The 26,393-nt window shown below is 48.5% G+C and overlaps 3 protein-coding genes across 5 annotated transcripts; 2 read left to right on the top strand and 1 right to left on the bottom strand.

Moving 5' to 3' along the window:
* Positions 1 to 2,278: 2,278 nt before the first annotated feature.
* ATP5IF1 (ATP synthase inhibitory factor subunit 1) lies at positions 2,279 to 3,040 on the bottom strand. Its single transcript, XM_039729055.1, has 3 exons — positions 2,892 to 3,040; positions 2,661 to 2,773; positions 2,279 to 2,556 (listed from the first exon to the last, which is right to left on the bottom strand). The coding sequence occupies exons 1-3, from the start codon at positions 2,985 to 2,987 to the stop codon at positions 2,418 to 2,420; spliced, it is 348 nt and encodes a 115-aa protein (XP_039584989.1). The 5' UTR covers positions 2,988 to 3,040; the 3' UTR covers positions 2,279 to 2,417.
* A 152-nt stretch (positions 3,041 to 3,192) lies between these two features.
* DNAJC8 (DnaJ heat shock protein family (Hsp40) member C8) lies at positions 3,193 to 13,140 on the top strand. 2 transcript variants are annotated; one of them, XR_005629791.1, is made up of 10 exons: positions 3,193 to 3,222; positions 3,689 to 3,790; positions 5,473 to 5,529; positions 7,181 to 7,247; positions 7,884 to 7,978; positions 8,873 to 8,944; positions 10,071 to 10,162; positions 11,090 to 11,165; positions 12,359 to 12,551; positions 12,640 to 13,140. XR_005629791.1 is itself a non-coding variant. In XM_039729054.1 (9 exons), the coding sequence occupies exons 1-9, from the start codon at positions 3,208 to 3,210 to the stop codon at positions 12,479 to 12,481; spliced, it is 699 nt and encodes a 232-aa protein (XP_039584988.1). In that variant the 5' UTR covers positions 3,193 to 3,207; the 3' UTR covers positions 12,482 to 13,140. The 2 variants fall into 2 exon arrangements, 1 of the variants encoding a protein (XP_039584988.1); XM_039729054.1 differs by having other exon boundaries at positions 12,359 to 13,140.
* Positions 13,141 to 13,990: 850 nt separating this feature from the next.
* On the top strand, positions 13,991 to 25,762 carry PTAFR (platelet activating factor receptor). 2 transcript variants are annotated; one of them, XM_039729052.1, is made up of 3 exons: positions 13,991 to 14,531; positions 19,167 to 19,381; positions 22,269 to 25,762. In XM_039729052.1, exon 3 carries the CDS (start codon positions 22,324 to 22,326, stop codon positions 23,392 to 23,394), a length of 1,071 nt encoding a protein of 356 aa, XP_039584986.1. In that variant the 5' UTR covers positions 13,991 to 14,531; positions 19,167 to 19,381; positions 22,269 to 22,323; the 3' UTR covers positions 23,395 to 25,762. The 2 variants fall into 2 exon arrangements, with proteins under 2 accessions (XP_039584986.1, XP_039584985.1); XM_039729051.1 differs by having other exon boundaries at positions 19,195 to 19,381.
* Positions 25,763 to 26,393: the final 631 nt, after the last annotated feature.

Below are 26,393 nucleotides of genomic sequence, written 5' to 3' on the forward strand. Positions count from 1 at the left end.
ATCAGCCATTCCAGAGTGATGGAGGAAACCCAGAACAATGAGTCCCTTTGACCTGTGATCTCAGTTCTGCACTACCCTTGCAGCCTTACCAGTTTCAAACATCAGCTTTGGTTTGGTTGCTCTCAACCAGAATTGCCTGGAGGCAGATGGCAGAAGTTTGTAGCTTCCCAAAAGACAACTAAGCCCTGTCTTCCAGGTTGCATGGACTGAAGAGGAATCCTGGAAGGGTGTCTAGACATCTTTTTAACTCCCCAGCAATCACCCAGGTCCGAGGGATAATCTTGTTTTACTCCCCAGCACTCCTGCTCTGGAATCGGGGGGAATCCTGGAAGGGTGCTTAGACATCTTGTGACTTTTTAACTCCCCAGCAATCACCCAGGTCCGAGGGATAATCTTGTTTTACTCCCCAGCACTCCTGCTCTGGAATCCTGCAGCAGTCTGTAGCTGGCATCTCTCCATCCCCAGGTCCTGGAAATGATGAGTGAGCCCAAACTGCTCACTGCAAATCATTCAAATGTTTGTGTCTTTTGCTGATGGGCAAGAAAGCTCTGTGGTGTAGCAAGGTACTGACTGGCACACTGCAGCCCTGAGGGACTTCAGAGTTTTTAACATCCACTGTGTCTGTGGCACAGTACATCACAAAGGTCCAAATCACTGCCTTACAGGTGCTTGGGCAGAGGCTCTATGGCTGAGCTTACATGGCATATTCTGCACCAAAATGCAAAATAAACCCCAGAGATGTGAATATAAACCCTCATCTGTTCCCTTCTGAATACAGAGCTGTCCTAATATTTATGTCAGCTCTCCACAGTCCACTGAAGCTGTTATGCCAAACTTCCCACTAGTGACTCTGCAGCTTTTGGGAAGCCAACCCCAGCTGACAGATACAATAGGAAAAACATTCTGAAAAAGCTAAAAAAATGGATTTTTAAATAGTTATAACCCAAACCCAATAGTGTATTGCTTTTCATGACTCAGTTCATCTCACCAGGTTCAGAGAGGTGGGGAAGGTGCTCATAATTTGTTAATTAGCCCCAACTAAAAGGAACAAAGCCCAGAGGTAAGCTCTGTGCACAGCCTTGGCAGAACTCACCGCACCATCTCTCACATCTGAGCACAGGCAGGCAGGGACACTCCAGGGCCTCTGTTCCAGGGTGATCACATGGGTGACATCTTCACTGGAGAAGGGTGTTTAAGGGCACAGAGTGACAGTGGTGTCACTCACTCTGCACACAACATGTGCCACTACCTGCAACATTCACCACGTGAGGGCAGCCCAAAGGGAGCAGCTGGCTGGGGATGGATCAGGGAGCACAGGAGAAACTGGGACACCCTCAGCCAGTGTCACACCCTTGTAAACCACTTTCGACATCAAAGGCACCATTTGCCTCCTGCCCTTTCAGACAGGGCAGTTCCAGGCACAGACACACCCAGTTCAATGTCGCTGCCACCCTGCACTGGCTGGACCACAGGCAGCTTTCCCCAGTGCTGCAGGAAGCCTGTCTGGGCAGATTTAGACACAACAGGAATGACAGAAGGACTGGTTTCTTACCTGCCTGTTGATACAGAAAGTCCCCTTCTTGTCAGTGCTTACTGCAGTAAGGCCACATTGTTTCAGGTCACTTACTGTGTATTTTATGATGAGTTTTCTACATTAAAATATCAAAAGTGATTGAAACTGCATAAAATTAGTTTTAATCCATCCTTCATTGGAAAGAGATTTAGCTAAGGAAGAGAGAAGTAGAGACAGTAAAAAACCCCCAAATGTACTGGGCAGTTGTGGAAAAGAACATTCACATGGAAGTCAGGATCTTGGCTGTCTTGCTCCAGGGACTAGGACCACCACAAGCGACACCAGCATAACTTTGAGAACTATTTTTCTCTCTCAATTTATGGATACTGTTTTCCTCTCTCAGTTTATGGCACTAAACACTAAGTGCAACAAGTGAACCTTTTTTTTTTTTTTTGTCATCTGCTAGTTTAGTGGAGATGACACCCCCCCAGGCCACAAAGACAGTTCACTTGAAACAAAGTTACTTCTCTGTGAATGGATGCTACACTGGTACCATTTCCCCCCAACTCTTCTTGCAGCTTTAACTTAAGTTATCCCACTAGGCACAAATGGTCATTTCTTCCATACAAATCTAAAAAAATAGCTCAGTTCTGTACAGGCCTGCCTACTCAAGAGTGCAGTTTTACTTTGGAAGAAAATGAAGTTTAAAACCAGATAGTGAGGTTGATTGGTTTTGTTTTCATTGAGCAGTTACTGAGCAAGAAAGTGAGACTGAGTAGTTTATTTGATGTTGTTGCAGACCATAATTGTATGGATTTGGATTATGTTGACCAAAAAATACAGTCTTCATGTTGTTTTACACCATGATCAGTATTGGCCATGCACATTCAACAACAGCACCAGCTTAGTCATCTTTAAGCTGCTTGATCTTATGCTTATGGCGCTCGATTTCTTTCTGCAGGCGCTCAATCTCTTTCTGGTGGTGGTGGATCTCTTCCTCGTGGTGTTTCCGTAAGGCAGAGAGCTGCTCCCGCTCCTTCTCCCTGCAAGAGAGGACGGCAGGGAGTGCAGCCCGCGGCCGGCGGGGAGCGCCCGGCCGGGCCGTGCCCCGGGCCCGCGGCAGCGCCTCAGGCCCGGCCGCGCTCACCTGAAGTACCGCTCCTCCTCGGCCGCCTGCTTCTTCCCGAAGGCGCCGCCGGCCTCGCGGATGGAGCCGCCGCCGCCGCCGCCCTTCCCGGCGCCTTTACCCAGCTCGCCCAGCTGCGGGAGAGACGGCGGTGAGCGCGGAAGGACGGACGGACGGACGGAGGGGCAGAGGGGCGGAGGGGCAAAGGGACGGGCAGACGCAGGGGAGAAGGGGCACTGTGGGAACACGCACCTGGTCGGCGCCCGATCCCGAGCTCCAGCGCTGCTGCTGCGCCAGCAGAGCCCCTCGCAGGCCGCCCCGCGCCGCCACCGCCACCACGGCCGCCATCGCCGCCTGCCCTTGGAGCGCCGGACGGGCCGGCCCGCCCCGCCGCCGGCCGGAGCCCTGCGCTCCCCGGGCCCTGCTGCGGGCGGGCTGTCACCGGCAGGGCCCGGGCCCGGTGCTGCGGGCTCGGCCTCAGCGCGTTCCCTCAGGCCGCGCCGGGGCGCCGGGCCTGTTTGTTTAAATAAAGGTGAACGTTAAGTGTCAATACACGGTTTGGTTCGGCATGGCGCTGCGAAGGGTAAAACTGAACTAAATAACTGTGGTCAGAGTAAAGTGGGCTTGTGGATTTGCGTCAGTGTCACTTGACGTGTTTGGAGGGCTGCACTGCCAACAACGGGCTAAAAGCAATAATTTATAATAATATTAATATAGTGTGATAACAATGCCGTGGTTTCCAAGGAATCACAGCACAGAACAGCTGGAGGTGCATGGGGAGGAGGGAAGGCACAGCTGTGGAGAAGGCCATAGAAGGAACAAGCAGAACTGTTCTGCAGTATGCTTTATAGATAAAATGTGATGTTGAAAATACTGTTGGGCTGTAGGAAAGGCTAAAAAATATGTGCTGAGAAAATAGCTGCAGGCTTGGGGTAAGCAAGGGCCATTGGGAGTTGTAGTCCAGGACAAGGATGACTGTGTGCTAACAGCGTGGAATGAACAGGTGAGGCTGTTGTGATGCTCAGTTGATACAGGTCTCTGTTCTTCAGGTAAAGCAAATTGAAAAACGAGATTCCGTTTTAACATCCAAAAACCAAATTGACCGACTGACCCGACCTGGATCTTCATATTTCAACTTGAACCCTTTTGAGGTTAGTTTGAACATTCTGAATTGATGTATGAACTGTCTGGTTCCTGAGCATTTGTTCCAGTAAAAGACAAAATAAGGAAAGAGGAAATTTCGCTGGGTACAGATTAGTGCAGAATGTTTGCAGAGGACAGCAGGGTTGTGTGTATGTGCTCACTGTCTTTTCTCAGTGTTTGACAGCAGGACAAACTGTATATTGTCACATTTCCCTCATACAACAGCACTGGGTACTTTCTGAACAGGAAGGTAGTAGCTGGAGGTGGCAGCTTGGCAGTTCTGGCCATGGCTCTCTTAATTCAGCATTTGTAGTTGTGTGTTTTATTCTGGGTGTTCATCCCACTGAACCTGGATGGAGTAAGGAAAGGTCTCAGTGGTCACAGCAGTGAGTGGTCTCTGGGGAACCATTGGGTAATGGATAATCCCCTTGCACTTTGTAGGGTTTGATTCCACTTGCAGTCAGTTATAAAGTCTGAGTAAGTTGGAAAGCCTGAGGGAGGCAGGAAATAAACAATACTGTATTCATCTGGAGTTGGCTTTCCCTGGGTGTGTCCCTTCCTGGTGTCATCTTCACTGCCTTTTTGAAGCCTCAGGTGCTTTTTGTAATCCCAGTTCAGGGCTGGTCAGCCAGATGAGTCAGCAGATTCACTTTGGCAATGTTCAGTTTTGTATGGGTCTTAGTACTTTAAAAGTAAATTAAGAAAGCTGTTTCAGAGTAGACTGTAGCTTTCCTGTGGGAGAGTGTTTTTTATTTACAGATTCTTAGACCAGCATCTGTTCACTTGTTGCTTAAATCTTATGTTCAGTAAATTAATTCACAAAAGAGTTCCTAAACTCTGCCACATCTGTAAAGATCAATAAACAAGTGGTGTCACTCATGGAAACCAAACAGAAAAGCTCTACTGTCTTCTTTCAAAATGATAAAATTAATAAATTCTTATAAAGTAGTATGTTTCCTGTCCAGCATTCTGAGTGACCTGACATTGTCCCCAAACCACCACATGCTTGTGTTTGTGTCAGACTGAGCATTGAAGGCTCAGACCCATTTATGGATCATAGTATCTACACAAGACTTGAACATAGAAAGGACACTGGCACAGCCAGAGGAATCTAGCTCTGCTAAAAGTAGTGTCACAAATGTCAAAAAGATTGTGAAATGTTTCTGTTTTACTGGGTGAAGATTCAGGCAAGCTTTCTGGTGTGTGTGTGTGTGTGCCAGTGAACCAAGTGTTACAGAATCACAGAATGTGCTGGGTTCAAAGGCACCCATCAGGATCATTTGGTCCAGCTCCTGTCCCTGCCCAGACCCCCAGCAACCCCACCCTGGGCACCCCTGGAGCTCTGGCAGCCTCGGGGCTGTGCCCATTCCCTGGGGAGCCTGGGCAGTGCCAGCCCCTCTGGGGCCAGAGCCTTGCCCTGATCTCCAACTCAAACCTCCCCTGACTCAGTTTCATGCAGTTTCCTCATGTCCTGTCCCTGGCCATGAGAGTGAAGGGCTCAGTACCTGCCCCGAGCTGCCCCTTGAAGGATGTTTGAGTGTAATGAGTCCTCCCCTCAGCCTCCTCTTCCTCAGGCTGAACAAACCAAGTGACTTCAGCCACTCCTCATGAGGGTGTTAGAGCTTGCTGGCAGGAGCCTGAAACGTGGAGAGCAACATCAAACTTGCTCTGCTTTCATGGTCTCTTTTAGGTGCTGCAGATGGATCCTGAAGCCACAGATGAAGAGATAAAGAAAAGATTCAGACAGGTATTCACCTTTTGCACTCAAAGTTTGTGGAGGGGAAGTAGAAGTGCTGTGGAGATTGTGCAGCTGCGTGTGGGCACAAGAAAAATTGTAGTAAAGCTATCTGGGTAGAGGGCTTTCTGTTTTTGCAGAAATGCATAGAACAATGCTTGTATCAACAAGAGGAGAGCTGCAGCAGTGTCCCTGCTCCAAGCATGATAGGCTGCTTTGCCTGTGCTGTGTGTGATGGGGCTATTGCCAGCTAATATAGCCGTGTGTGATCAGCCTCTTGAGCTTCAGTTCAAAAGGAAGATCAAAAGGTATTTTTCTCAAATATATGGACTTGGATCCAGATTTTCTCTGAGATTTCTTTAAGAATTTCCATGGTCATTTTTAGTGGCTTGGTTACCTGGGAAAGAGGCAGCCCTGCTTCCTGACAGGTCTGCAACACAGGAAACATCACCCCAGCCTGCCTCTGCTGACAGACCTGCAGGAAAAGTTTTGAGTTTAATCAGTGCATACAGCAAAGAAACTTTGTTTGGGGGGCTGCAGCCTCCACCTGAATTGGTGGTGTGAGTGTCTTTGACAGGAAGGTGCTGGGTGGCAGAGGAACAGGATATGGGCTCCTCCTGTGTGTGGGAAGTGACAGGAATAAGTTTTTGGTCTGTTGTTGGTTCTCACTTCTGCAAGACAATAAAGTATGATGTTCTCAGCTTTGGGCTGATAAAACAGTACAGGGAGATGTTTTGAGTTCAGAATAATGAAAAATGTGCATGGAATTGTGCATTGAAGAAATCAAACACCCAAGTGCAGAATGTGGAACAGCCAACAAAGGGGATAAAAAGGCACTCTGGGCTGGTGAAACAGTACAGGGAGGTGTTTTGAGTTCAGAGTAATGAAATAAAAAATGTGCATGGAATTGTGCATTGAAGAAATCAAACACCCAAGTGCAGAATGTGGAACAGCCAACAAAGGGGATAAAAAGGCACTGGCTGAAGTAAATGTGTTCAGGACTGAAGGCAAACCTTTTCCTGGGAGCTACAAACTGGCAGCTGTACAGTTCCAAATGTAGTTATTTTGTATTCTTTAACACTTAAGCAGTTTCAGTTGCTGCTCTGTACATCAATGGCAGAAATAAAAGGTCTATATAAAAAAAAATTAAAAGAGGCCATGTGGAAAGTTTTAAATAACTTTCTGAAAGAGGAATGTGGAAGATGGGTTTCCAGCCCAGTTAAAGTTCCCCTCAGGATGGTAGTGATCTATCTCCTGTCTGCCAGGTAGAGCACAGACAGGAGTTTCTTAACTTTCAGTAAAGCAGCCTAAGGAGAAATGGCCACTCTTAAATAGTTTGGTGTTTGGACAGCCTTGGGTGTGCTGGAGAACTTCCTGAGAGACTTTGGTTGAGGATGATCTTTTTATGTTTGGTTTCTTGTCAAGACCAAGGATACAAATCTTTGATGACCAAGGGGTTCATATCAGCTGAAGGGTGTTAAATTGTTCCTCTCATCACAAGCTGCAGCTTTTCTGGACAGCCTGTTTGTTACAAGGATTGTTTGTTCTATCAGCTCATACTGACACATAGTCCTGCATGTGTCTATTTCCCTTCTCTCAAAAATCTCTGAAATACTCTTCATCTTTTACCATGATCTTGATGGCAGGATTCTTTTTCTTGCAGCTGTCAATATTGGTTCACCCAGATAAAAACCAAGATGATGCAGATAGAGCCCAGAAGGCGTTTGAAGGTAATTCTCTTTCTCTGCCTGCTCTGGGTTAGTAGTGTCAGCTTTTCTGGTGCTGGTTTAAAAATTCCTTGGGGTGGAGGGGACAGAAGGGTTGCTGCAGAGGTGCTTTAGCTGGGGCAAAAGCAGCTGTGGTGACAGCAGCTGTGTGAAGTGGTGGCATTTCAGCAGGTGGCACTAGGTGGCAACAATGCCATTGTCATGTCACAGCAGGGACAGACATCTCCATGGGGTTTTGGGATTGTTCAAGAAAAACTGTTTAATCTGTGCATTAGATTGTATTCAAAGACCACAGGACAGAAACAGTGATGGTTTTAGGTGTGTGCTGTGCAGGCAGGAAATCACAGGAAGGTGTTCATGCCTGTAACTGCAGCTGGTAGGAATGATTTCACCTGCTCCTTCCAGAAGGTATCACACCATTCCTGCCATTACTATACCCCAAAACTCATTCAAGTAATCATGTTATCACTTTCCTAGATGTACTTAATTAAAAAAAACCCAAAAACAACTAGAACAGGCTGCCAAACAAATGACCTCCACAAATTCTGGAAGCAAATCAGTAATGCCAACAAGTAGCAGTCTTGTGATGTCTTGTGAACATGACTGCTGGTGCTATTAATATTGATGCTTTTTGTTTAGCTGTAGATAAAGCTTACAAGCTGCTGCTAGATCAGGAGCAAAAGAAGAGAGCCTTGGATGTGATACAGGCAGGAAAAGAATATGTGGAACACACTGTGAGTATTCTATGGGATCATCAGAGTTGGGGGTGAGTGGTAATCAGTCATTCATATTTTGCTTTTTGGTACATTTGCTTCATGTTTAGGTTACTAAGCTGAGCAAACCTTGTAATTGCACTGTGCAGGTGGGCTCCAAGCTCTTCACAGCAGAAACAAGGCTGTTGTGTCCAGGACTGCTGTTGAGCTCAGTGCAAGATAATTCTGTGAAATTCAGTACTTGAAATAATCAGGTCAGACCACGTGATCTGACCTAAATATTTTTTTCCAAGTCTGTGAATGAATGATGCAGTTCAGATATGTGTAGGTGGAAGAGAATAGGTGGTGACAGCAGGAGACTGGGAAGTTTGGGGGATATTGACCTATAAGATAAGAAAAGGAGCTTGGATTGCTTTGGCCAAGAAGTTAGAGTGATGTGGGTGGATTAAAACACAGAAAGCTTGAGGAAGCAGATAATATGGGAGAACTGAGATATTCTTAACACAAGGAACACTTGATGTTCTGTTTGTTGTTAGTCACTTGAATGTCATGAAGCCAAATAAACTTCCTGCTGGTTTGGATGATGTATATTGAATAACAATATATTCAAGATATATTCAGTATATATATATCAAGAAACCAAAAGGGATTATGTTGGAGGAATAGTATCCAACACAGTATTTTTAATTACTACAGTTCATGTGATAGTAATCTTGTGTGTTTGGGCCTAGGAGGGTTTGGTGTAATCTCATGATAGTAATCTCATGTCTTTGGGAGAGTTTGGTGTAAAACAGAACATCAGTCAAGAACAGAGTTCTTTCTATCCATTGGAACAGGATTGCAGAACCACTTGGATCCAAATTATGTAAGCCCTATAAAATTTTTAAGCCTCTTATTTTTGTTCTTAATCATTAGGTTAAAGAAAAAAAGAAGCAGCTGAAGAAGGATGGAAAACCTCCCACTGTAGAGGAGGATGATCCTGAAGTTGTAAGTCATACTATGTTCAGAGAAACTGGAGAGTACAAAATGTGTTTTGAGGAATTAAGATTCAAAACCAGTACAGAAGTATTTATTAGGCTTGCTAATGTTGTAAACCCTTACATTTACAGGAGAACAAATTCTGCTTAGCCACTGTAGAGTATCATGTGTCAGGTGAACCTGTGTATTGTGGAAAATAGCTTCACTGTGGTGTAAAGAGTAAATATATTGTGAGATTATATAGATCAAAGCAAGTCTTCATTGCTTGTGCATCATGCACTCCTTTTTGAATTGAATTTCTTGTTGTCTTCTGACTGCTGGAACTGTGACATTCCTGCTGCTGACAGGGGCACATGAAGCACTCACTGCAGTGTGGCTAAAATGAGCTTCTGATTTTTAATGAGAGCAATTTTGTCTGTGTCATTCATGTAGTACTGAGGGACAGATGTGCTGTTCTGCAGCAAACCACTTGTATTAAAAAGGGCATGGCATAACTTAGTTCTTCTTACCTGGGTTCTAGTCTGGAGAAGTCCAGCCACATGAGGGGCTGTAACAGGTGATTGCCAAACATTGCCTTCATTAGTCTCATTGCCCCTTTTTTCCTGGAAAGTGATTTCTTCCTGTTGATATCACTACAGTAACCCCATAACCATCCTATTTTTCATTTTTCAGAAGTCTCTTGTTCTTCTTTAGTAATGAAGATTGGTTTAAGCATACTGATTTCCTACTGGGAAGCCAATGCTAGATTTTTACAACACATCAAGAAGTATCTGCTGGAAAATTACTCTCTAAAACAGTGACCATTTTGCCTTTTTTGTCAAATGTAACAATGCAAGACTTAACCCAAGAATAAGAGAGTTTGAAGTGAACAGTTCTGTTTAGGCACAGCTTCATGAATACAAATTAAAATGAGACTAATATGAGGTTAATATGCAGTTGTTTCCTGGTGCCAGGGCCAGAATTTAATCAGCAGTGGTTTGTACCTCTCTGTGTGCTGCTGCTGTTGTCAGGGCAGGATAGGGGTTATGTGGGCACACCTGAGGTTTGCTTTCTTTGTAGCTTCATACATTTGTATATAAAACAGACTTTAACTGTGTTCACAGGCATTATTTAATACTGGATTTGTGTTTTACAGTTCAAACAAGCTGTGTACAAACAGACAATGAAGCTCTTTGCTGAACTGGAAATTAAGAGGAAAGAAAGAGAAGCAAAAGAAATGCATGAAAGGTATAAATGACATTCCACTTGTGCTTCCTCAGGGAAGATATGGGATCAGAGAGTCTTAGAATAGTCTAAATTGGAATGAACCTCTGGAGAATATCTGGTCTGACCTCCTGCTGAAAGCAGGGCCTTGGATTAGATTAACAAGGGTCCTGTCAAGCTGATTGCCAATACTGTGGATTCTGCCATGTCTCTGAGTAGCCTGTGGGTTGTAGAGCCCTGTGCTTGGGAAGAGCACACAGGAAATTTGCCCTCCTGTGCTGAAGATGTCACTATATTTTATATGGTTGTATTATCTTACATGTACATGTGGAGGCCAGCCACAACAGTGAAATTGTGACACAATTCTGCTTGCTGTTAGCTTGCAGAGGATTGATTTTTAATTTTATTTAAATGCCAGAAATACCCTCTGGCATGTATGATCCTGAACTGTTTTAGGTGATTTGATCACGTGCTCACTGTGAGTACACTTCCTGCAGCAGGGTTCTGTGCTGGTCACTGAGGTGGGAGATGGCTGCAGGATGTTGCTTTTGATTACAGGTGAAAAGTAGGGGTTTAAAAATGTAATTTGTACTTTGCATGCTGAAGTGCTTTTGAGCTTCTCAGAGCGTGTACCCTCAACAGTTTTAGAGACTTGTCACTAGAGTGATGTCCAGCTTCTTGGATGGGAAGTCCAGCTTGTTTTGCTGAGCAAGAGAAGCCAACTCCTTATTTGTATGTTTGCTGTCAGTGGGGCCCAACCATCTTCTCTGCTCAGTGCTCTTCCAAATTTGAAACCAAATTGTATTTTCTGTGCTGTCTTAGGTGTGTGTATTTATCTCTTCTGTAATCTGCCAAAAAATTAGAAGAGCTTTGCAAGATGATTTGAAAGTATTACCTTGCTTTCTAAAGTGGATGCTTGTGGGTTCATAACTTTTGTGGTTTCCCTTCTAGGAAGCGGCAGAGGGAAGAGGAAATTGAAGCACAGGAGAAAGCCAAACGAGAACGAGAATGGCAGAAGAACTTTGAGGTATTCAGCACCTGAACCTACAGAATAGGCCTCAGCAGTTCTTGTCCATGTTGCAGGGAATGCCCCTAGAGAGATGAGAGACCTTTTGTATGCAAGCCTGAAGAGAACTAATAGATCTGCACCAGCCTGGGGCTTGTTCATGTGTGTGGAGAACAGCCCATCAACAGGGCTTTGGTATCACCTATGCAGAAACAGGTCTGGTAAATTGAGCTGTACTGTTTTTCATCTCTGTCAGCAGTTCATTCTTATCTTTAGTTGTGAAATAGAATTGCTGCTTAGCTCAGGTCACTGGTGACCATTAAAACCTAATCTGGAAAGTGTTTGTGTGGACTGTTGTGGAACTTAGCAGTCTGGTTGGCCCAGCATCCAGATCCCTGCTGGTGCTGGGCCCTCTCCCATCCTGCCATGGAAAAGGGGCAGGGAAGCAGACAGCTGCTGTAGCCAGAGCCCATGTGCAGCCCTGGTATTGCAGAGATGGGCCTGGAGTGGATGGATCACATGCTGTGAAGTGCATCATTCCTGGACTTGTTCTGTCCTGCTGTGGAATCTTCAGCCTTTAGAGAGCATAGGTTGGCTTTGTGGGGAGATTTGGGGGTTCAGGTTTTTTTTTATTTGTTTGTTTGGTTTTTTGGGGTTTTTTGTGGGTTTTGTTTTTTTATTTGGTTTCTGTTTTGGTTTTATTTTCTCCTCCTCAGGAAAGGTTTCTGCTGCTTGGCAGGTAGGGTAGAGAGAGAAGTGCACCAGAGGCCTTTTTTCTCATTATGTCAGTGTGATGAGACTTTGAGCAAGAAGCATGGGAGAAGACAGCAGTACTTTTCCCTTCTCTGTTCTCCCTATAGCAGCAGGAGAGTGAGAAGTTGAGGCACAGGAAGGACATGCCATGTTCTGGGCTGACAGATTAGGAACATCCATTTGAGAGGTTTCTTGTTTCCTTTGGGTATTCTGTAGAGAGTAAGGACCACCCAGCCCAATCTGGTGGTTTCTGAAACAAGAATCCAGCACAGTGCTTGTACTGGTGTGTGTAAGCACACTTGTGGTTCCAGTGCACTGTGCTGCTCTGGCTCTTCCCAGTGTCTGTGTGTCTGCCTGTTAGATAAGGGGAAATTGCCACTGATCTCCTCAAACTGCTGTGTGCTACCTCTGCTTTGGCTCTTGCACTTGTTAACTCACTCGTTCCTCCCTGTTGTTCCCAGGAAAGTCGGGATGGTCGTGTTGACAGTTGGAGAAATTTCCAGGCAAATACAAAGGGGAAGAAAGAAAAGAAAAACAGGACCTTCCTGAGACCTCCCAAAGTAAAAATGGAGCAGCGTGAATGATCCTGGAAGCACTGCCCAAGTGCAGCTCCTCAGTCCCTTCTCTGCTTTTAAGGACTCATTGGCACCTAGAGTAAGATTTGCTTTTTAGTAGACTGTTTGTTTCCAGTACAATTAATTATCAGTCGAAGTATTTTTTGTACTCTGTCTGTTTGAAATAGGGCCAGAGAATGACCCCGGCCAGGGCCCCGCTACACGTAGAACTCTTGGCTTAGGAGAGTCCCTGCCATCCCTGCTGTCCCGTGTGTCTGCTGCCCTGTAACTCGGTGTTTTGTACTTCACAGACTGTGCTGTTTCACCACTTCTGTTTCTAGTTTGAGAGCTGAACTCCAAAATCCTGGAGGTGCATCCAAACCTTTCCAGGCACCATCTTTCTCAGCAGGTTCAGCTTGGGAAAGATCTGGACTGACTGGGAATATGCTTCCAGCACTGTGCAGTGCAGCTGGCCTGCAGTTAAGTCTTGCAGCTCCTCACTGCAATGAGTGGTGCTTGGAAGGAAGCTGCCCCCAAGATCTGATTTCCAAACTAAAATCCCAGCTCTCAGGCTTAGACTTCTGTTAATCTCAGACCAGCTGGTCACTTCCTATAAAGGAAAATAACTTCTCTTGATTAATAGTTAAGCTGCAATGGTCTGTATGTAAAATAAATTTTTACCCAAATTACTGTTTTTTTTTCTTGGAATTATTAAAAAATGCAATAGCAAGAGTGGAATGCTGTCAGTGCTGAGATGCTGCTGCTCTCAGCATGAACCTGTGCTCCAAGCTCAGACTGTGGTGCCAGCTCTCTGCCTTTGCAGTTCTCCACATCCCTTTTAAGTTGCCCAAGCTGTTCCAAGTGTGGTGTCACCAGCCTGGAGGCAGAAGGGACATGAACACTCCTCATTCTCTGGCTGTGCTCCTTGCAGAGCCAGACTGCCTTAATCCCCAGCGTGGCTGGGAAAGGCCATGGTTCAGCTTGGTTGTTGGGCTGGGAAGTTGGGATGTTTGCTGCAGCTCTGCACTTGGGTGCCTGGGGAGCTCCAGGGCATGCAGCCAGCCAGCTCCTTCTGGCAGCAGTGCTTTGTGCACCATGGGTTGTGACTGTCCTGTCCTTCAGGACTGTCTTAAAAGCCTCACACTTCCTTTCCTGACTGAATAAGAGCCAGTTGTTACCAGCAAGGAAACCCCAAGAGCATTTCTTTGTTAAACAACCCATGGGGTGTGAAGAGCAGACAGAAAAACATGTGGTTTCTTGTTATAAGTGACTCAGGTGGGTGATGTGCCCATGACCTGAGCAATGCCAGTGCCACAGAATATGTTGGGGGAGCCCATGTGGAATCTGGGCACAGCAGTGCCAGTGGCAGCAGGAAGGAGTGGGTCCCCATGTCCCTTAACAGCCTTTCTTCCCAGGATGAGGGAGCACAAGGACCAAGGGGGGCTTTATAGTACTGCAGAAGGGGTACAGGAATGAGCTGCCCCTGCCTGAAGTATTTTCTGGCTGATGTTTTCTGATTTGGGGAATTCCCAGAGCAGAGCAGTGCTCTTCCTGGTACTTTGCCTGATGAATCTCCACTCATCATGGAAAGCCTGGAACAAGTACTCACTGTGCTGCCTCCTGACCCCGGGACCTGGAAGGAAATGAGGAGCCCAGAGGAGACTTCTGAGGGTACTGACCTCCTTGCTGAGCTGGGACCACCTCTGCACCCCTGGCCTGGGGCTGCTCAGGGCTGGGCTCCCCCATCTCTGGCCAGTGAGGCACCAGGTGCCACAGGAGTGTGCCATCCCCTCACTGCAGTCTCAGCCACTGTGTCCCTTCTACTGCCTGCCCGAGGAAGGACCACAGGAACTGGTGTCAAGCTCCAGGGTGCAGCCAGGGCAGGGCTGAGCAGGTCACAAGTGCCAAGCGGGAAGTGAGTCACTCACCTGGGAGCCAGCACCACGCCCTCTTTCCTGTCAGAGCCTCTTCCAGGCAGGAGCACACACACAGCTCAGCCCTGCTGGTCTGTCCCCCTGCAGCACGGACCTGCTGGGCTGGGGTCTGTGATGAGCTGGAGCAGGTGCTCTGTGAGCCCAAGGTAAGACACAATTTCCCTTCTGCTTGCTCTGCCAGGCCTCCCTCCCCAAGCTCCACAAGCTCCTCCTGTGTCTGCGTAGCTCAGGCCATGGGCTGGCTCAGCATCCCCCGTGGATCTCTGAGCTGTGGCCTCTCAGACAGCACCAAGGGCTGCCGAGACATCTCCACCCTCCCAGCAGGGTGTGGGGACACTCCTTGTTCTGCATGCCAGGGAACAGGGACGGGGGTGAGGAGCACTCTGACAAGTGTGTCAGGCAGCTGCTGCTGCTGCCTTTGGGGCTGTGGGAGGGGGCTGCTCTCACCCAGGTCCAATCCCACCCTGAGTGACAACGACCCTGGCTTTGGATGCTGTGGAGCAAGGTGAGCAGCCCTGCCTGGACCTTACTCCTGTGAGGAAGAGGAGGCAGTGCTCGGAGCCTCTCAAGGAGGGCAGGTCCCTCATCCCACTTGTGCACAGCCCCTGCCCAGGCTGGGCAGGCAGATGGGGCAGGAGGTGTCTCGCTGCAGTTGGGAGCAGCAGGAGCCCTGTCCCAGCTGTGGCAGCTCAGGCAGGACATGGCTTTTGCCTCCAGCAGAGCTGTGACAGCCTGGGGCTGTCACACAAATCCTGACACAGCGGCCCTTGAGCTCAGCCCTCTGCCCCGTGCAGCAGGGCTGGGCTTGGGAACCACAAACAGCTGGAGGCTGCCCTGCCTCACCCACTGCTGGGGAGGCTGTCCAGCTGCCAGCAGTGACATTCTCTGCCAGTCTGGGCCATCCCTGTGGCACAGCCAGCTGCAGCAGCCATGCCCTGCCTTACTGTCAGAGGGGGCCCAGGGAGTGTCCCTGCCACTGCCCCAGAGTGGAATGGTTGGTGTGTTTTCCTGCTGAGCAAGCCCAGCTCCGGGGCACATTCCTGCAGGGTTGGTAAGGAGGTGGGGACAGGCTGTGCTCAGCCTGCAACGAGCAAAAGAAAATTCTGTGGAGTGTTCTGTGAGTAGTGGGAACTCACAGACAGTAACACAGCACGAGCTGAGCGTGTGCTGCAGCTCCTAAAGAACTTCATGCTTCTTCAAAGACCCTCCTGCTACTCAGGAATGTGTCCTGGGGACTGGAACTAGCAGGGATCAAGCTCACCTGTGTGCCAGTGGCTGGTGCTGTCACAAGCTGCATGTTGGTGTTTCATCTTGTCCGTGTTTGCTGCTTGTGTCACTGACAGGCAGTGAAATGCTGCTCCTCCATTTGCACTCCTGGGAGAGCTCTTCTCTGCCTACGCAGTGTAGCTTGCTCTTGGGAAGAAATCTCTGGATATTTGCTTATAAAACCAAGAGTTTCCCATCCCTCTGAAATTTACATGTGGTTATCCAAAGTGAGTATGTTGCTACCAGGCTACATCTAAGGAGGAAATTGCCTCAAGGGCATGTGCCAGAGGCAGGTGGGGCTTACAGGAGGCCCTGGGCATCTGCCATGGCATGAATGCTGCTGGGTGCCAGACCCGTGGGGAGCAGCCCCTGCTCAGCACTCAGCCTGAGTGGGGTTATCCAGAGAGTGGAATTTGGAACAGCTGCTCTGGGATCCAGCCATACAACAACCTGAAGGACTATCAGTGCTCCTTAGCAGCATCTATGGGAATCAGAGTAAGAGAAGTTTATTTATTTTTTATTAGGTAGCAAATTGGCTTGATGCAAGTAAAGGAATTTTCAAGATTGCTTTTTGTCCTCAACTCAGCCTTGCATAGCTGTCAGAGCTGTCAGCTGGTGTGTGCTTTCCCTGGGCAGGAAGAGCAGGAAATAGTGAAAAGCACAGGGCAGTCAGACTGCCAGGAGTGCTGCAGGAGCCCAGCCTCCACTGGCAAAATGTGTCTTAATATTGGAGTGCTCAGAATTGGCAGCAGAGCCAGGAGAGCAGGGAAAGAGGGTCCCCAGGTGGGAAGGGAGTAAAAGGGAGGAGCTGGCTGTGGGGGCAAAGGAGCCTGCTGATGCAGAATGGCCATGCTGCAGGGCTGAGCAGAGGAAGGATGAAGACATTTGAAGGTTCCTCCCCAGTCCAAAACCCCCTGGGCTTCCATTTCCTCTAAGGGCTGGGTTGTGGCAGGACAGTGAACCAAGATCTGTCAAGTGTTGCTACATCCCCTTTGAGCACTCCCCTTGCTCCTGACATTGCTGGCTGCTCTCCCAAGAGACCTGGGCTGGCTGTCAGCCAACCTCTGTGGCAGGATCTTGTTTGGTTTTAAGTCTAAACCCCCAGGAGCAGCCTAAAGGGCAGAGCTGGGGCTCTGTCTCATCCCTGAAAGGTCAGGTTCCTTCATCCTTACAGCAGCTGATGGGAAGGGGAGAGGAAGGATGTCTGGTGGCACAGGGAAGGAGATGGCTGCAGCTTCCATCCCAGCACAGCTCTGGGGCATCACTGCAGGAGCCTCGGCTCACCCTCATGTGGCCTGACAGAGCCTGGCTGTCCCTTGCTCCACATGCCAGCCCCCGTGCAGCCCACCCTGCCAAGGCTTCCATCCCATGTGCTTCAGGTGCCACGGGGCTCCCTCACCTTGCAGAGGTTCCACTCTGCTCAGGGGGCTTCAAATACCTTGGCCACCCTGTGCTGTGGTGCCAGCTGTGGTGTCCATGGACCTCTGGTTGTCTTGGAGCTCTCCCTGAGTGGGGTTCAGAGCAGCAGGACATGGGTTGTCCTGCAGTTTGCAGAGCCCTTGCACATCTCCAGCCTGGCTGGAGCTCCCCTAGGGATCCTGGGGCTGCCTGGCACCTGGATCACACCTTCAGAGCACTGCTCAAGTGCATGTCAGGTGCTTCCCTCTGTAGTGGCCCTGGGAAAGGCCACCTGCACCCTCTGGAGAAGAGCCAGGGAAGAGCCAGTCCAGGCAAAGGAGCTCAGACTGGTGCTGGGGTTTTGCCTGCCCCTGCCTGGAGACATCCAGGAATGGCACAGACCCACAGTGGGTGGGTTCTGGAATGGTGATGGCTGCCCAGAACCTTGGGACTCCAGAGGCCAGGTGAGCCAAAAGCCAGCACAGAGCAGCCCTGCTGCTGTCCACCTTGGCCCCTCTGTCAGTGCCCCCTCTCCCTTGCTGGTGAGGAGAGTGCCATATCCCAGCTCTGAGCCAGGGCTCACCAGCCCAACAACAAAAATGTGTGACTTGAAAATGTTCCCAGGGTCTGTGCCAGCTCCTTGCTCTCAGAGAAGTTTGGCTGGTGTCCTCAGTGGTGAGGCCCAGGGCACACCACCCTCAGCCTGTCCCTGTGGCTCCCGGGACATGAAGCCACACCGTGGGGGTCTCTGGTGCCCCCACAGCATGGACATGGCCAGGACCTTCTATGGAATGTTTGCCACAGGGGGCATTTCCTGAAAAGAGCCAGGAGAGCTTTTCCCAGCCTTCCCAGAGGATCTCCAGTGCAGACTGGCCTCTGCTGCTGCTGCCTGGGCCCTGCCATTGCTCAGCAGCCTTGGGGCAGGCTCAGACACCCCTTTGTCCTGGGGAGGGACACCACTCTGTGGCAGTTCTGGTGTGTTTCACAGTGAGCCCAAGCACCAGACTCAGGGCTCTGGTTCCTGAAGGTGTGTCAGGTGAGAGGTCTTTGCTCTATCTTGCATTTTCTGAGACCCCCGACGAAGGTGAGGAAATGATGAATCTGACTCCATCTTCTTAGAAGGCTAATTTATTATTTTATTCTATGATATGATATTAAATATATTATAGAATAATATACTAAACTATACTAAAGAATAGAGAAAGGATACAGACAGAAAGCTAAAAGATACTACTGAAAAACTCATTACTCTTTCTCCAGAGTCTGACACAGCTTGGCCCCTGACTGGCCAATAAGTAAAAACAATTCACATGCAACCAATGAAACAATCTCCAACCACATTCCAAAGCAGCAAAACACAGGAGAAGCAAATGAGATAATATTGTTTTCCTTTTTCTCTGAGGCTTCTCAGCTTCCCAGGAGAGAAATCTTGGCGAAGGGATTTTTCCAGAAAATATGATGGTGACAGCTCTAAGCTCACGCCTGTGCTGCATGCAGGTGTAAGAGCAGAGGCAGGGATGGAGGACAGGTTAATCATCACCATGGGATAACATCACAGCCTGGGATTTACAGCTTGGGCATGGGGCTGAGTGCAGCTTTGCTCCTCACTGGTTCTCTGAGCACCCCACCATCAGCATTACTGTGCTGAGTGAGCTTCAGGCTGCCACAGGTAACAGTGGCCATAACGTGATGGTGTATGGGACAGGTAACAATCTGCCTTGCTCCGGTGTCTCTGTCTGCTGAATATCCCTGAGATAAAGGGAGGCTTGGGATGGTGGAGTTCCTGAATTAGTTCCAGCACAAGTGTGAAGGAGAGCACCAGGAAACGAACGTGTCCATATATGAGTATCCTGTCCCTTTCTTGGAAATTATTAAATGGAAGCTCTTCTGCCATTCATCTGTTTGGAAGAAAGATGCTCAAAAAGTTGTCTATTCCCAAATCTCACTGCGGACCCAGAGTGCCTATTCTGCCTTTAGAAGAAAATTCCAGTTTTGCCCTCTTTCAGGATCATCAGAAGCAGAGATGCTCTGAGGAAAAAGCCTTAAGGACTTTGCAGACCTTTGCTGTGGCTAATTGTCTTTCCTCTACAGCTTATTTTATTTCTCATTTCCTTTAGCTGATGTCACACATTTCCTCTCCTCTAGTGACTCTGCAATCATGCTACAGTTGCTCCCATTCTGGCGCCCTGTTCTTGAGAGCTGCCAGTGCAGAGACTCTCCAGCCCCAGGGCAGGGAAAATAACATCTGGGAGACAGCCAAGCATCCTCAGTGAAACCCTCACTGCTACTGAGGCTGAAGATGGACATAATGTGCTGATTTTTTTCATCTCTGGTAAGCCAAAAATATATTTTATTAGTACTACTCCTCTTGGAATATACTCTTGCTGATGGCAGAGCTTGCTTGCATCTGTAAGCCAGTAGATCCTGACTGGGAGGGCACAGCCCATGGCAGTCTATAGACCAGGAGCAGGATCAGCAGGTGCCCTGACCCTGCTGCTTGCTTCCACCTTCAGCCCTGCTTCCAGTGCAGCTGATGGTAAAAACCACCTGGAATTACTGGCTGGGGGACTGTGGACAAGGCACTGCCTTGGGCTGGAGGTCTCAGGAGGTTTGGTCAGGCAGCACAGGCTGCTGCTGCAGCAGAGAACAGACCCAGAGCCCCCAGACCCTGCCCTGCTTGCCTTTCTGCTGGCACAGGCAGCACAAAAAGGCTTCAGAGAAAGGGGAACTGCCTCAGAGGGACAGGCTGAGGAGAGCCCCTCAGAGCACTCCAGGGCTCAGGGCAGTCACAAACACACGGAGACATCAGCCTGGGTTCCTCAGGCTGAAGAGGGAATTGGGCTTTGGGTAAATTCCATGGGGAATGGTGCTATGTTCCCTTCCAGCTGTGCTCTGCAGAACATCTCACTTGGCTCATGAGAGGGAAAGGACACCTCTCCTGTGACTCCCTGCAGGACCCTGGCACTGCACAGCCTCTAATGCAAAGATAGCTGAGCTCTACGTGGTGCTGGGGCCAGGAGAAGGCACTGCCATCTCCCACAGATCACCTTTGCCAGAGATTTCAGCAGACTGGAAGCAGTCACAGCGCATGTTCTCACACTCACCCCTCCATTTCAGAGCACAGCCCTGTGGCTCAAGCTTCTGTGCAGGACTCTGCTGTGGAGGGACATGCATGTTCACTCTCTCTTCCACCCCATCTGCTAAATCTGGCAGCTGGTGTGCAGACTGCAGACAGTGAAGTTCACCAGAGCTCCTGGGCAAGGTTTGGTGGCCACCATGCCATTGTGCAGAGCCAGAAATGGAGGTGTGGGTGGACAGTGCCCTGGGGCACCATCTGAAGGGACTTTGTGAACAAGAGCTGTGCCCATGTATTGGGTGTAAACACTTCTCCTCCTGACTCCTGCTAAAGAGATGCATTACCTGGGGATTTTTCCCCCACTCTTGGTGTGGTCTGGTGCCACAGAAATAGATCACCTTTCATTGCAAAGACCCCAGCCCTAAGCACCAGAACTATTTGCTGGTGTTGCAGATAGTCACAGCAGTGTGAATTTATGGCACATATTAAAAAAGAAAAAAAGAAAAAAAAAGTTTTCCAATGATCTTAGGTAGTTAGGACTTATTGGGTTTTTATTCATTATTCTAATGTCAGACTAGTGCATCAAACATTACACTCCCTGTGACAAAGCCCACCTGAATAATCTACTGCTCTTTGGAGATCAGGGGGCTCTCAGAAGGGTGGCAGAGATCAAGGTGAAGGAGCAGAAATACACATGTCACCTGGGGCCAGCTCTGAGCCCTGCCAGGCTGTGTGTCTATCCTGCTCAGACCGTGCCTGGAAGACTGAGCTTAAGGACACTTGGAACTCAGCACTGCCAGCATGCAGCTGCCTGGCAAGGTCCAAATCTTGTAACTGTTGTGTCCTTAGGGGACCTGGGAGGGGTGAGGAAGGGCAGGACCCTCAAGAAGATGAGTGCTGCCTTCCTCTCCTACCAACTGGAGAGCAGTACCAAGAGTTGCAATTCTGCAGAAAAAGGGACAGCAAGCTCCAGCTCCAGCTGACTTCCCCATTTGCAGAGGAAAATTGCATATGTGTAAATGAGGAACAACAGCACAGGGGCACCGGGTGGGACCCTTCCAGAGAGGATGGGATGGGGGTTCCTGGCACTGCCTGCCGCTGGGGAGGATCCAGAATGTTTTGAGGCAGGAGGACACCTGCTCAGGAGCAGCAAGTGAGGAAAGTGATCCTGCCCCTCTACTCAGCCCGGGTGAGGCCACATCTGGAGTGCAGTGGCCACTTCTGGGCTCCTCAGTCTATAATTAAGGACCTCAAGGAAGCCATGGAGCTCCTGGAGTGGGTCTGCAGAGATGATGAAGGGACTGGAGCATCTGTCTGGTGAGGAAAGGCTGAGGGAGCTGGGGCTGTTCATCCTTGAGAAGAGACGTCTTGAGAGGAGACCTCATCCCTGTCTGTGCCTGCAGGGAGGGGTCAGGGGGACAGGGCCAGACTCTGTTCTGTGGTACCCAGCAGCAGGATGTGGACACCAGGCATAAACTGAAACACAGGAAGTCCCAACTGATTATGAGAAAAACTTCTCAGCTGTGAGATGACAGCCCTGGGACAGGCTGCCCACAGAAGCTGTGGATTCTCCTTCCCTGGGGTTATTCAAACCCTCCTGCACAACCTGCTCAGGGTAATCTGCATCAGCAGGGGCTGGGCCAGGTGTTCTCCTAAGGTCTTTTCCAACTCCTCTGGGGTTCTGGGAGAGGTTTTTACCACATATTGTTTCACATCTGGAATTCTTTAAAATACCCATAAAGAAGTTAAAAAGTATCAGGAACTGTGGTGGGAGATGGCAGAGGAAGAAAGAAGAACCACATGCAGGGAGAGGATTAGTCATAGAAGACACTCTTGATTCTAGTAAAAGATTAAGAAGCCTGAGACAGGACAGTGTAACAGATTACTTTTATCTAAGAACTTTCACGCAGAAAAGTATTTTAAGATTAGAGATGAGCAGCAAACAATGCTGGATTTTGACACAGAGGTTTGTATGCTGTGGAAATGCGATCAAAGAGAAGACCAAGGAGACAGGGCAGGTGTGTGGCTGGAACCAAGGCATCAGCAGAACTCCTATGGTCATAGACAACTGATAAAGAAAGGTGGGGTTTGGCTTAGCAACGGTGCCAAACCAATCAGCTTGACTTCTGCTGTCTATTTTTAGGTAAGAAGAAAAGCTGTGGCTGGCAACTGAGCTTCAGACGTGGCCACTCAACACCATGATGTCTGGAAAAGGCAAAGGAGGTGCAGAAGGCAGTGCTGATTTACACCTTCCATGCCCTGTCATAGACTCTGAGTTTCGCTACAGCCTCTTCACTGTTTTCTACAGCATTATTTTCATTCTAGGCTTTGTTGCCAACTGCTATGTTCTCTGGATTTTCAGCCGTATTTACCCCACCAAGAAACTCAATGAAATCAAGATATTCATGGTGAACCTGACAGTAGCTGACTTGCTCTTCTTAATTACAATGCCAATGTGGATTGTTTACTACCACAACCATGGAGACTGGATCATGCCCGAGTTCCTCTGTAACGTGTCTGGCTGTTTGTTTTTTGTTAATACCTACACTTCTGTTGCCTTTCTGATGGTCATCACATACAACCGCTACCAAGCTGTGACTAATCCTATTAAAGCTGCTCAGCTGACCACACAGAGAAGAGGTATCTACCTCTCAGCAGCTATCTGGATCATAATAGTGGGCAGCTCTTTGTATTACCTTTTTGACAATAATACTAACAAGGAGACGGTGGGCTCCAGGAATTTCACACGGTGCTTTGAGCGCTACGACACCACCAGTGGTGTTTCAGCTGTTCTCGCCATTCACGTCATCATCTGCGTCCTCTTCTATATCATTTTCCTTTTGATACTAAGTTGGAACATTGTCATTATCAGGACCCTGTTCTCCAAGCCAGTGCATCCACGGAAGAGCGCTCACGTCAAGCAAAGGGCCCTGTGGATGGTGTGCACAGTGCTGGCTGTGTTCATCATCAGCTTTGTGCCCCATCACATCGTGAACCTGCCCTGGACTCTGACTGTTCTGGAGCAGTGGAAGAAGGAAGACTGCGAGCTGCGCCAACAGCTCAACGATGCTCACCAGGTGACTTTGTGCCTCTTGAGTACCAACTGTGTGTTGGACCCCATCATCTACTGCTTCCTCACCAAGAAGTTTCAGAAGCATGTTTCAGAAAACCTGAAAAGCATGAGAGGGAGTCGCAAATGCTCCAGGCAAACAACTGATACGATGATTGAGGGCACCATTCATCAAGAGGATGGCATTAGGATCTCTTAGGGCCACTCATTTCTGATTGCACACAGAGAGGTGTGAATTATTCACTCATCTTTCCTCAAGTAGAGGCACCAAGGGACACAACAGAGGACTAGGATTTTACATTTTCTTTTTCCTATTAGACAGAAGAATGGATGCTCCTTTCTTCTGTCACGTGCAAAGGGCAGAACTGCAACCTGCAGTAATCTGGCAGCACAGCTCCTTCTGTCCAGGCTGCTGTTCTCATGGGCACTGAGAACAGCCCAGATGACTGCTTTAACATGAAATAAGTGTGTCACTGAGCCTCTGCAGTGAGCAGCTAGAAACTGAGTGCACCAAAATTACCCATTGTGTCAGTCCAGACAGCACCATCCCTGCTCCTTTGCCTGCCCAGCTCTCACAGTATCAGAGCTGTAAGGGACTTCTAAAAGACCTGGAAGAACAGATGGAGCTCTGAGTATCATGAGGTGGCTCTGCTAAGCAGCTTACATGGTCTGGTGAAGAGAGTCTGAGCTTATGAAGCTCTTGAGTGGCTGTAAGGGACATAGTCCATGGAATTCCTCCATTGCTGTCAGAGATCTGCACCTCTGATCCCTTCATCCCTTGTTAGCAGCTCACATGGTCTGCTGGGATCCAAACTTGACAGATGTCTGGGAGCAGCTATTATGAATCTTTGCCTCCAGATCTTGGGTCAGTAAAGTAGGGAAGGAAAGGAAGAGAAATTGGCAGTCCCTCAGCACACCTCTCCCCCTCCCTGCACCAGATCAGCATTATAGCCAAAGGGCACTATGGTCTGCCCTGGCTTCCTGTGTGAAAGCAGAACTGGCCAGCCAGTGGCCTCGTGCACTCAGTTTAGTAATTCCTGACTGACTGCAGACACTCCAGACAACAGAGGGCTACTGTCAGCATGGGCATTATGATAAGGAAAAAAAGCTTAAAATGCTTCTGTGTCTTTGTACTTATTTATTTAATTTAGGATTATAGCCATTACATTGTTTTTTCCTCCATCCTTTCAAAGCTGACTAGTTCTTGATCTACAGCAAATGAAATGTTAGGTCAGGACACTTGACAGACAAATAATTCACACACTCCTTGCCCAGGGCTGGATGCAATCCACTGGGGCCCAGGGCAAAGTGGTTTTCCATGGGTGCTGAGTTCTCTTACCAGTCATGAGACACTTTTCTGACCCAAATTGCTCAATCTAGCACAGGAAATTGGGCAGGGAGGGGAACTTGTTTTCACAACAGTTGTTGGTTCCCTAAGTGTCCCAGTCTGCTGATGACAGGAACAGTGTATCTGACCTATGACACCAATTATTCATGTGCAGGACAGCAGCCCTCCCACACCTGCCCAAGAACAGGAGAGATAAGCTCAAGCCTTTCCAAAGACAGCACCAATATTTGTACTGCTTTGCCAGAGGAGATACGGGTCCTTCAGATGTATCCTCTGGAGCTCCTCAGGCAGCTTGTGTCCTTATTTGTTCCAGTGAGGAAAAGAATTAAGATGTTTATTTTTCTAAGGCCATTGCCAGGGCCCTGCACTCCAGGCCCAGTGCCAGAGGAAAGAGTCTGATCACAGTAAGAGTGCATCTCCCTCCCGCTCCTGGGCTCTGCTCCAGTTATAGGCACTCACAACAAACACTTGCCAGTACCTCATGCTCCTCAGACACATTCAAAGATGCACCCTGAATCTGCAGAGCCACAGCGCACAGGAAGGGAGCAATTTCTGTAATTTAAAAGCCAGAATCCGCACTGTTCTGTGAGCACATTCTGGATGAGGAGCTCTCGCAGCTGGCAGAGGGTGGGACCTGGTTTCCCCCCTTGGCTCCCAGCAAAACAGACCCTAAAGCCCCATTAGATGGAGTTTGGCAAGTCCTGCAGGAAATGAAAAAGATTTTTACATGGAAAGCTGGCATGAGCTTCCACTGGTTCTTGGAAAGCTTGCAAGAGTTTACAGTTTAGCTTTTTACCATGGGTACGTAACAGGCTTTATTCCACAGCAAGCACTGTGGGCTCAGGGAACAAACATAAACCTGCATCTGAGGAAAAGGATATGCAGAGAGAAAAGCCCCAAGGCCACTTCAGGAGATATTATGCTAATTAGTCAGTAAAAATGCATTTCTGAAAAACAGGCTAAGCTGCTACTTCTGTTCCTGGAAATACTTTCCTGTTCTTACTGCAATGTTGCATTACTCTGCTTTACCTTGCAATGAAATGGATCCTCAGAAGTTCTTGTAAATAAAGTGTGTTCCTCAGGTGTTTTAACTTTCTCATTTTTCTGTATTTATACTTGAGGGAAAGCCTTGGTACCACACTGAAACAGCTTCAATGCTTTTTTTTTTTTTACCATCATATGAACTCTTGGGAGGGTTGAAATTAAAGGCTCAGCAAACTTCTACCTGCTAAAAGGCAAGAGGAATAAATAATTTCAGATAGCAAACAACTCCTGAAAAATCTGCTAGAGCTCTCCAAAACCCAACCAGACAAAACCCCCTGAACTCTCTGGCCTGCATGTGAGAAATTTATACAGACCAGTTGTGTGGCTGTGATGTGACAAACCATTTCAATGCATTGGGTTTGCAGGGCCAGGCTGTGGTAGCGGAGGAGGCAGGGAGTGTGCAGGTCTGCAGGGGTGGTTTCTGTGCCAAGCTGTCAGAAGCTTTCCCTGTGTCAAATGAAGCCAAAACCATTCGTATGAAGCCAAAACCATTCAAATGAAGCCAAAACCATTCTGCTCCAGGGCAGACCCGAGCCCATCAGTGACGGTGGCAGCACCTTTGGGATAACATAATAAAAAAGGAAAAACACTTATTGCATAGGAGCAATTTGCAGCCAAAGAAAAAGAGAACTGAGAATATGTGAGAAACAGCCCTGCAGAGCCCAGGGTTGGTGGGGAAGGAGGGCAGGACCTGCTCTGGGTGCTGGGGCTGAGATTCCCCTGCAGCCCTTGGTGGCAGGGGTGCAGAGATGCCCCTGCAGCCCTTGGTGGGCAGGGGTGCAGATTTCCCTGCAGCCCTTTGTGGG

Source organism: Passer montanus, unplaced genomic scaffold (genome assembly GCF_014805655.1).
Source record: "Passer montanus isolate IOZ18808 unplaced genomic scaffold, ASM1480565v1 scaffold68, whole genome shotgun sequence".
NCBI classification, from domain to species: domain Eukaryota; kingdom Metazoa; phylum Chordata; class Aves; order Passeriformes; family Passeridae; genus Passer; species Passer montanus.

Coding starts and splice junctions, on each gene's coding strand:
- DNAJC8 (XM_039729054.1), top strand. Junction 8,945..10,070: donor AGGAGGATGATCCTGAAGTT/GTAAGTCATACT, acceptor TGTGTTTTACAG/TTCAAACAAGCTGTGTACAA. Junction 11,166..12,358: donor AATGGCAGAAGAACTTTGAG/GTATTCAGCACC, acceptor TGTTGTTCCCAG/GAAAGTCGGGATGGTCGTGT.
- ATP5IF1 (XM_039729055.1), bottom strand. CDS start 2,987: ATGGCGGCCGTGGTGGCGGTGGCGGCGCGGGGCGGCCTGCGAGGGGCT. Junction 2,774..2,891: donor CGGGATCGGGCGCCGACCAG/GTGCGTGTTCCC, acceptor TCTCTCCCGCAG/CTGGGCGAGCTGGGTAAAGG. Junction 2,557..2,660: donor GAGGAGGAGCGGTACTTCAG/GTGAGCGCGGCC, acceptor CCTCTCTTGCAG/GGAGAAGGAGCGGGAGCAGC.
- PTAFR (XM_039729052.1), top strand. CDS start 22,324: ATGATGTCTGGAAAAGGCAAAGGAGGTGCAGAAGGCAGTGCTGATTTA.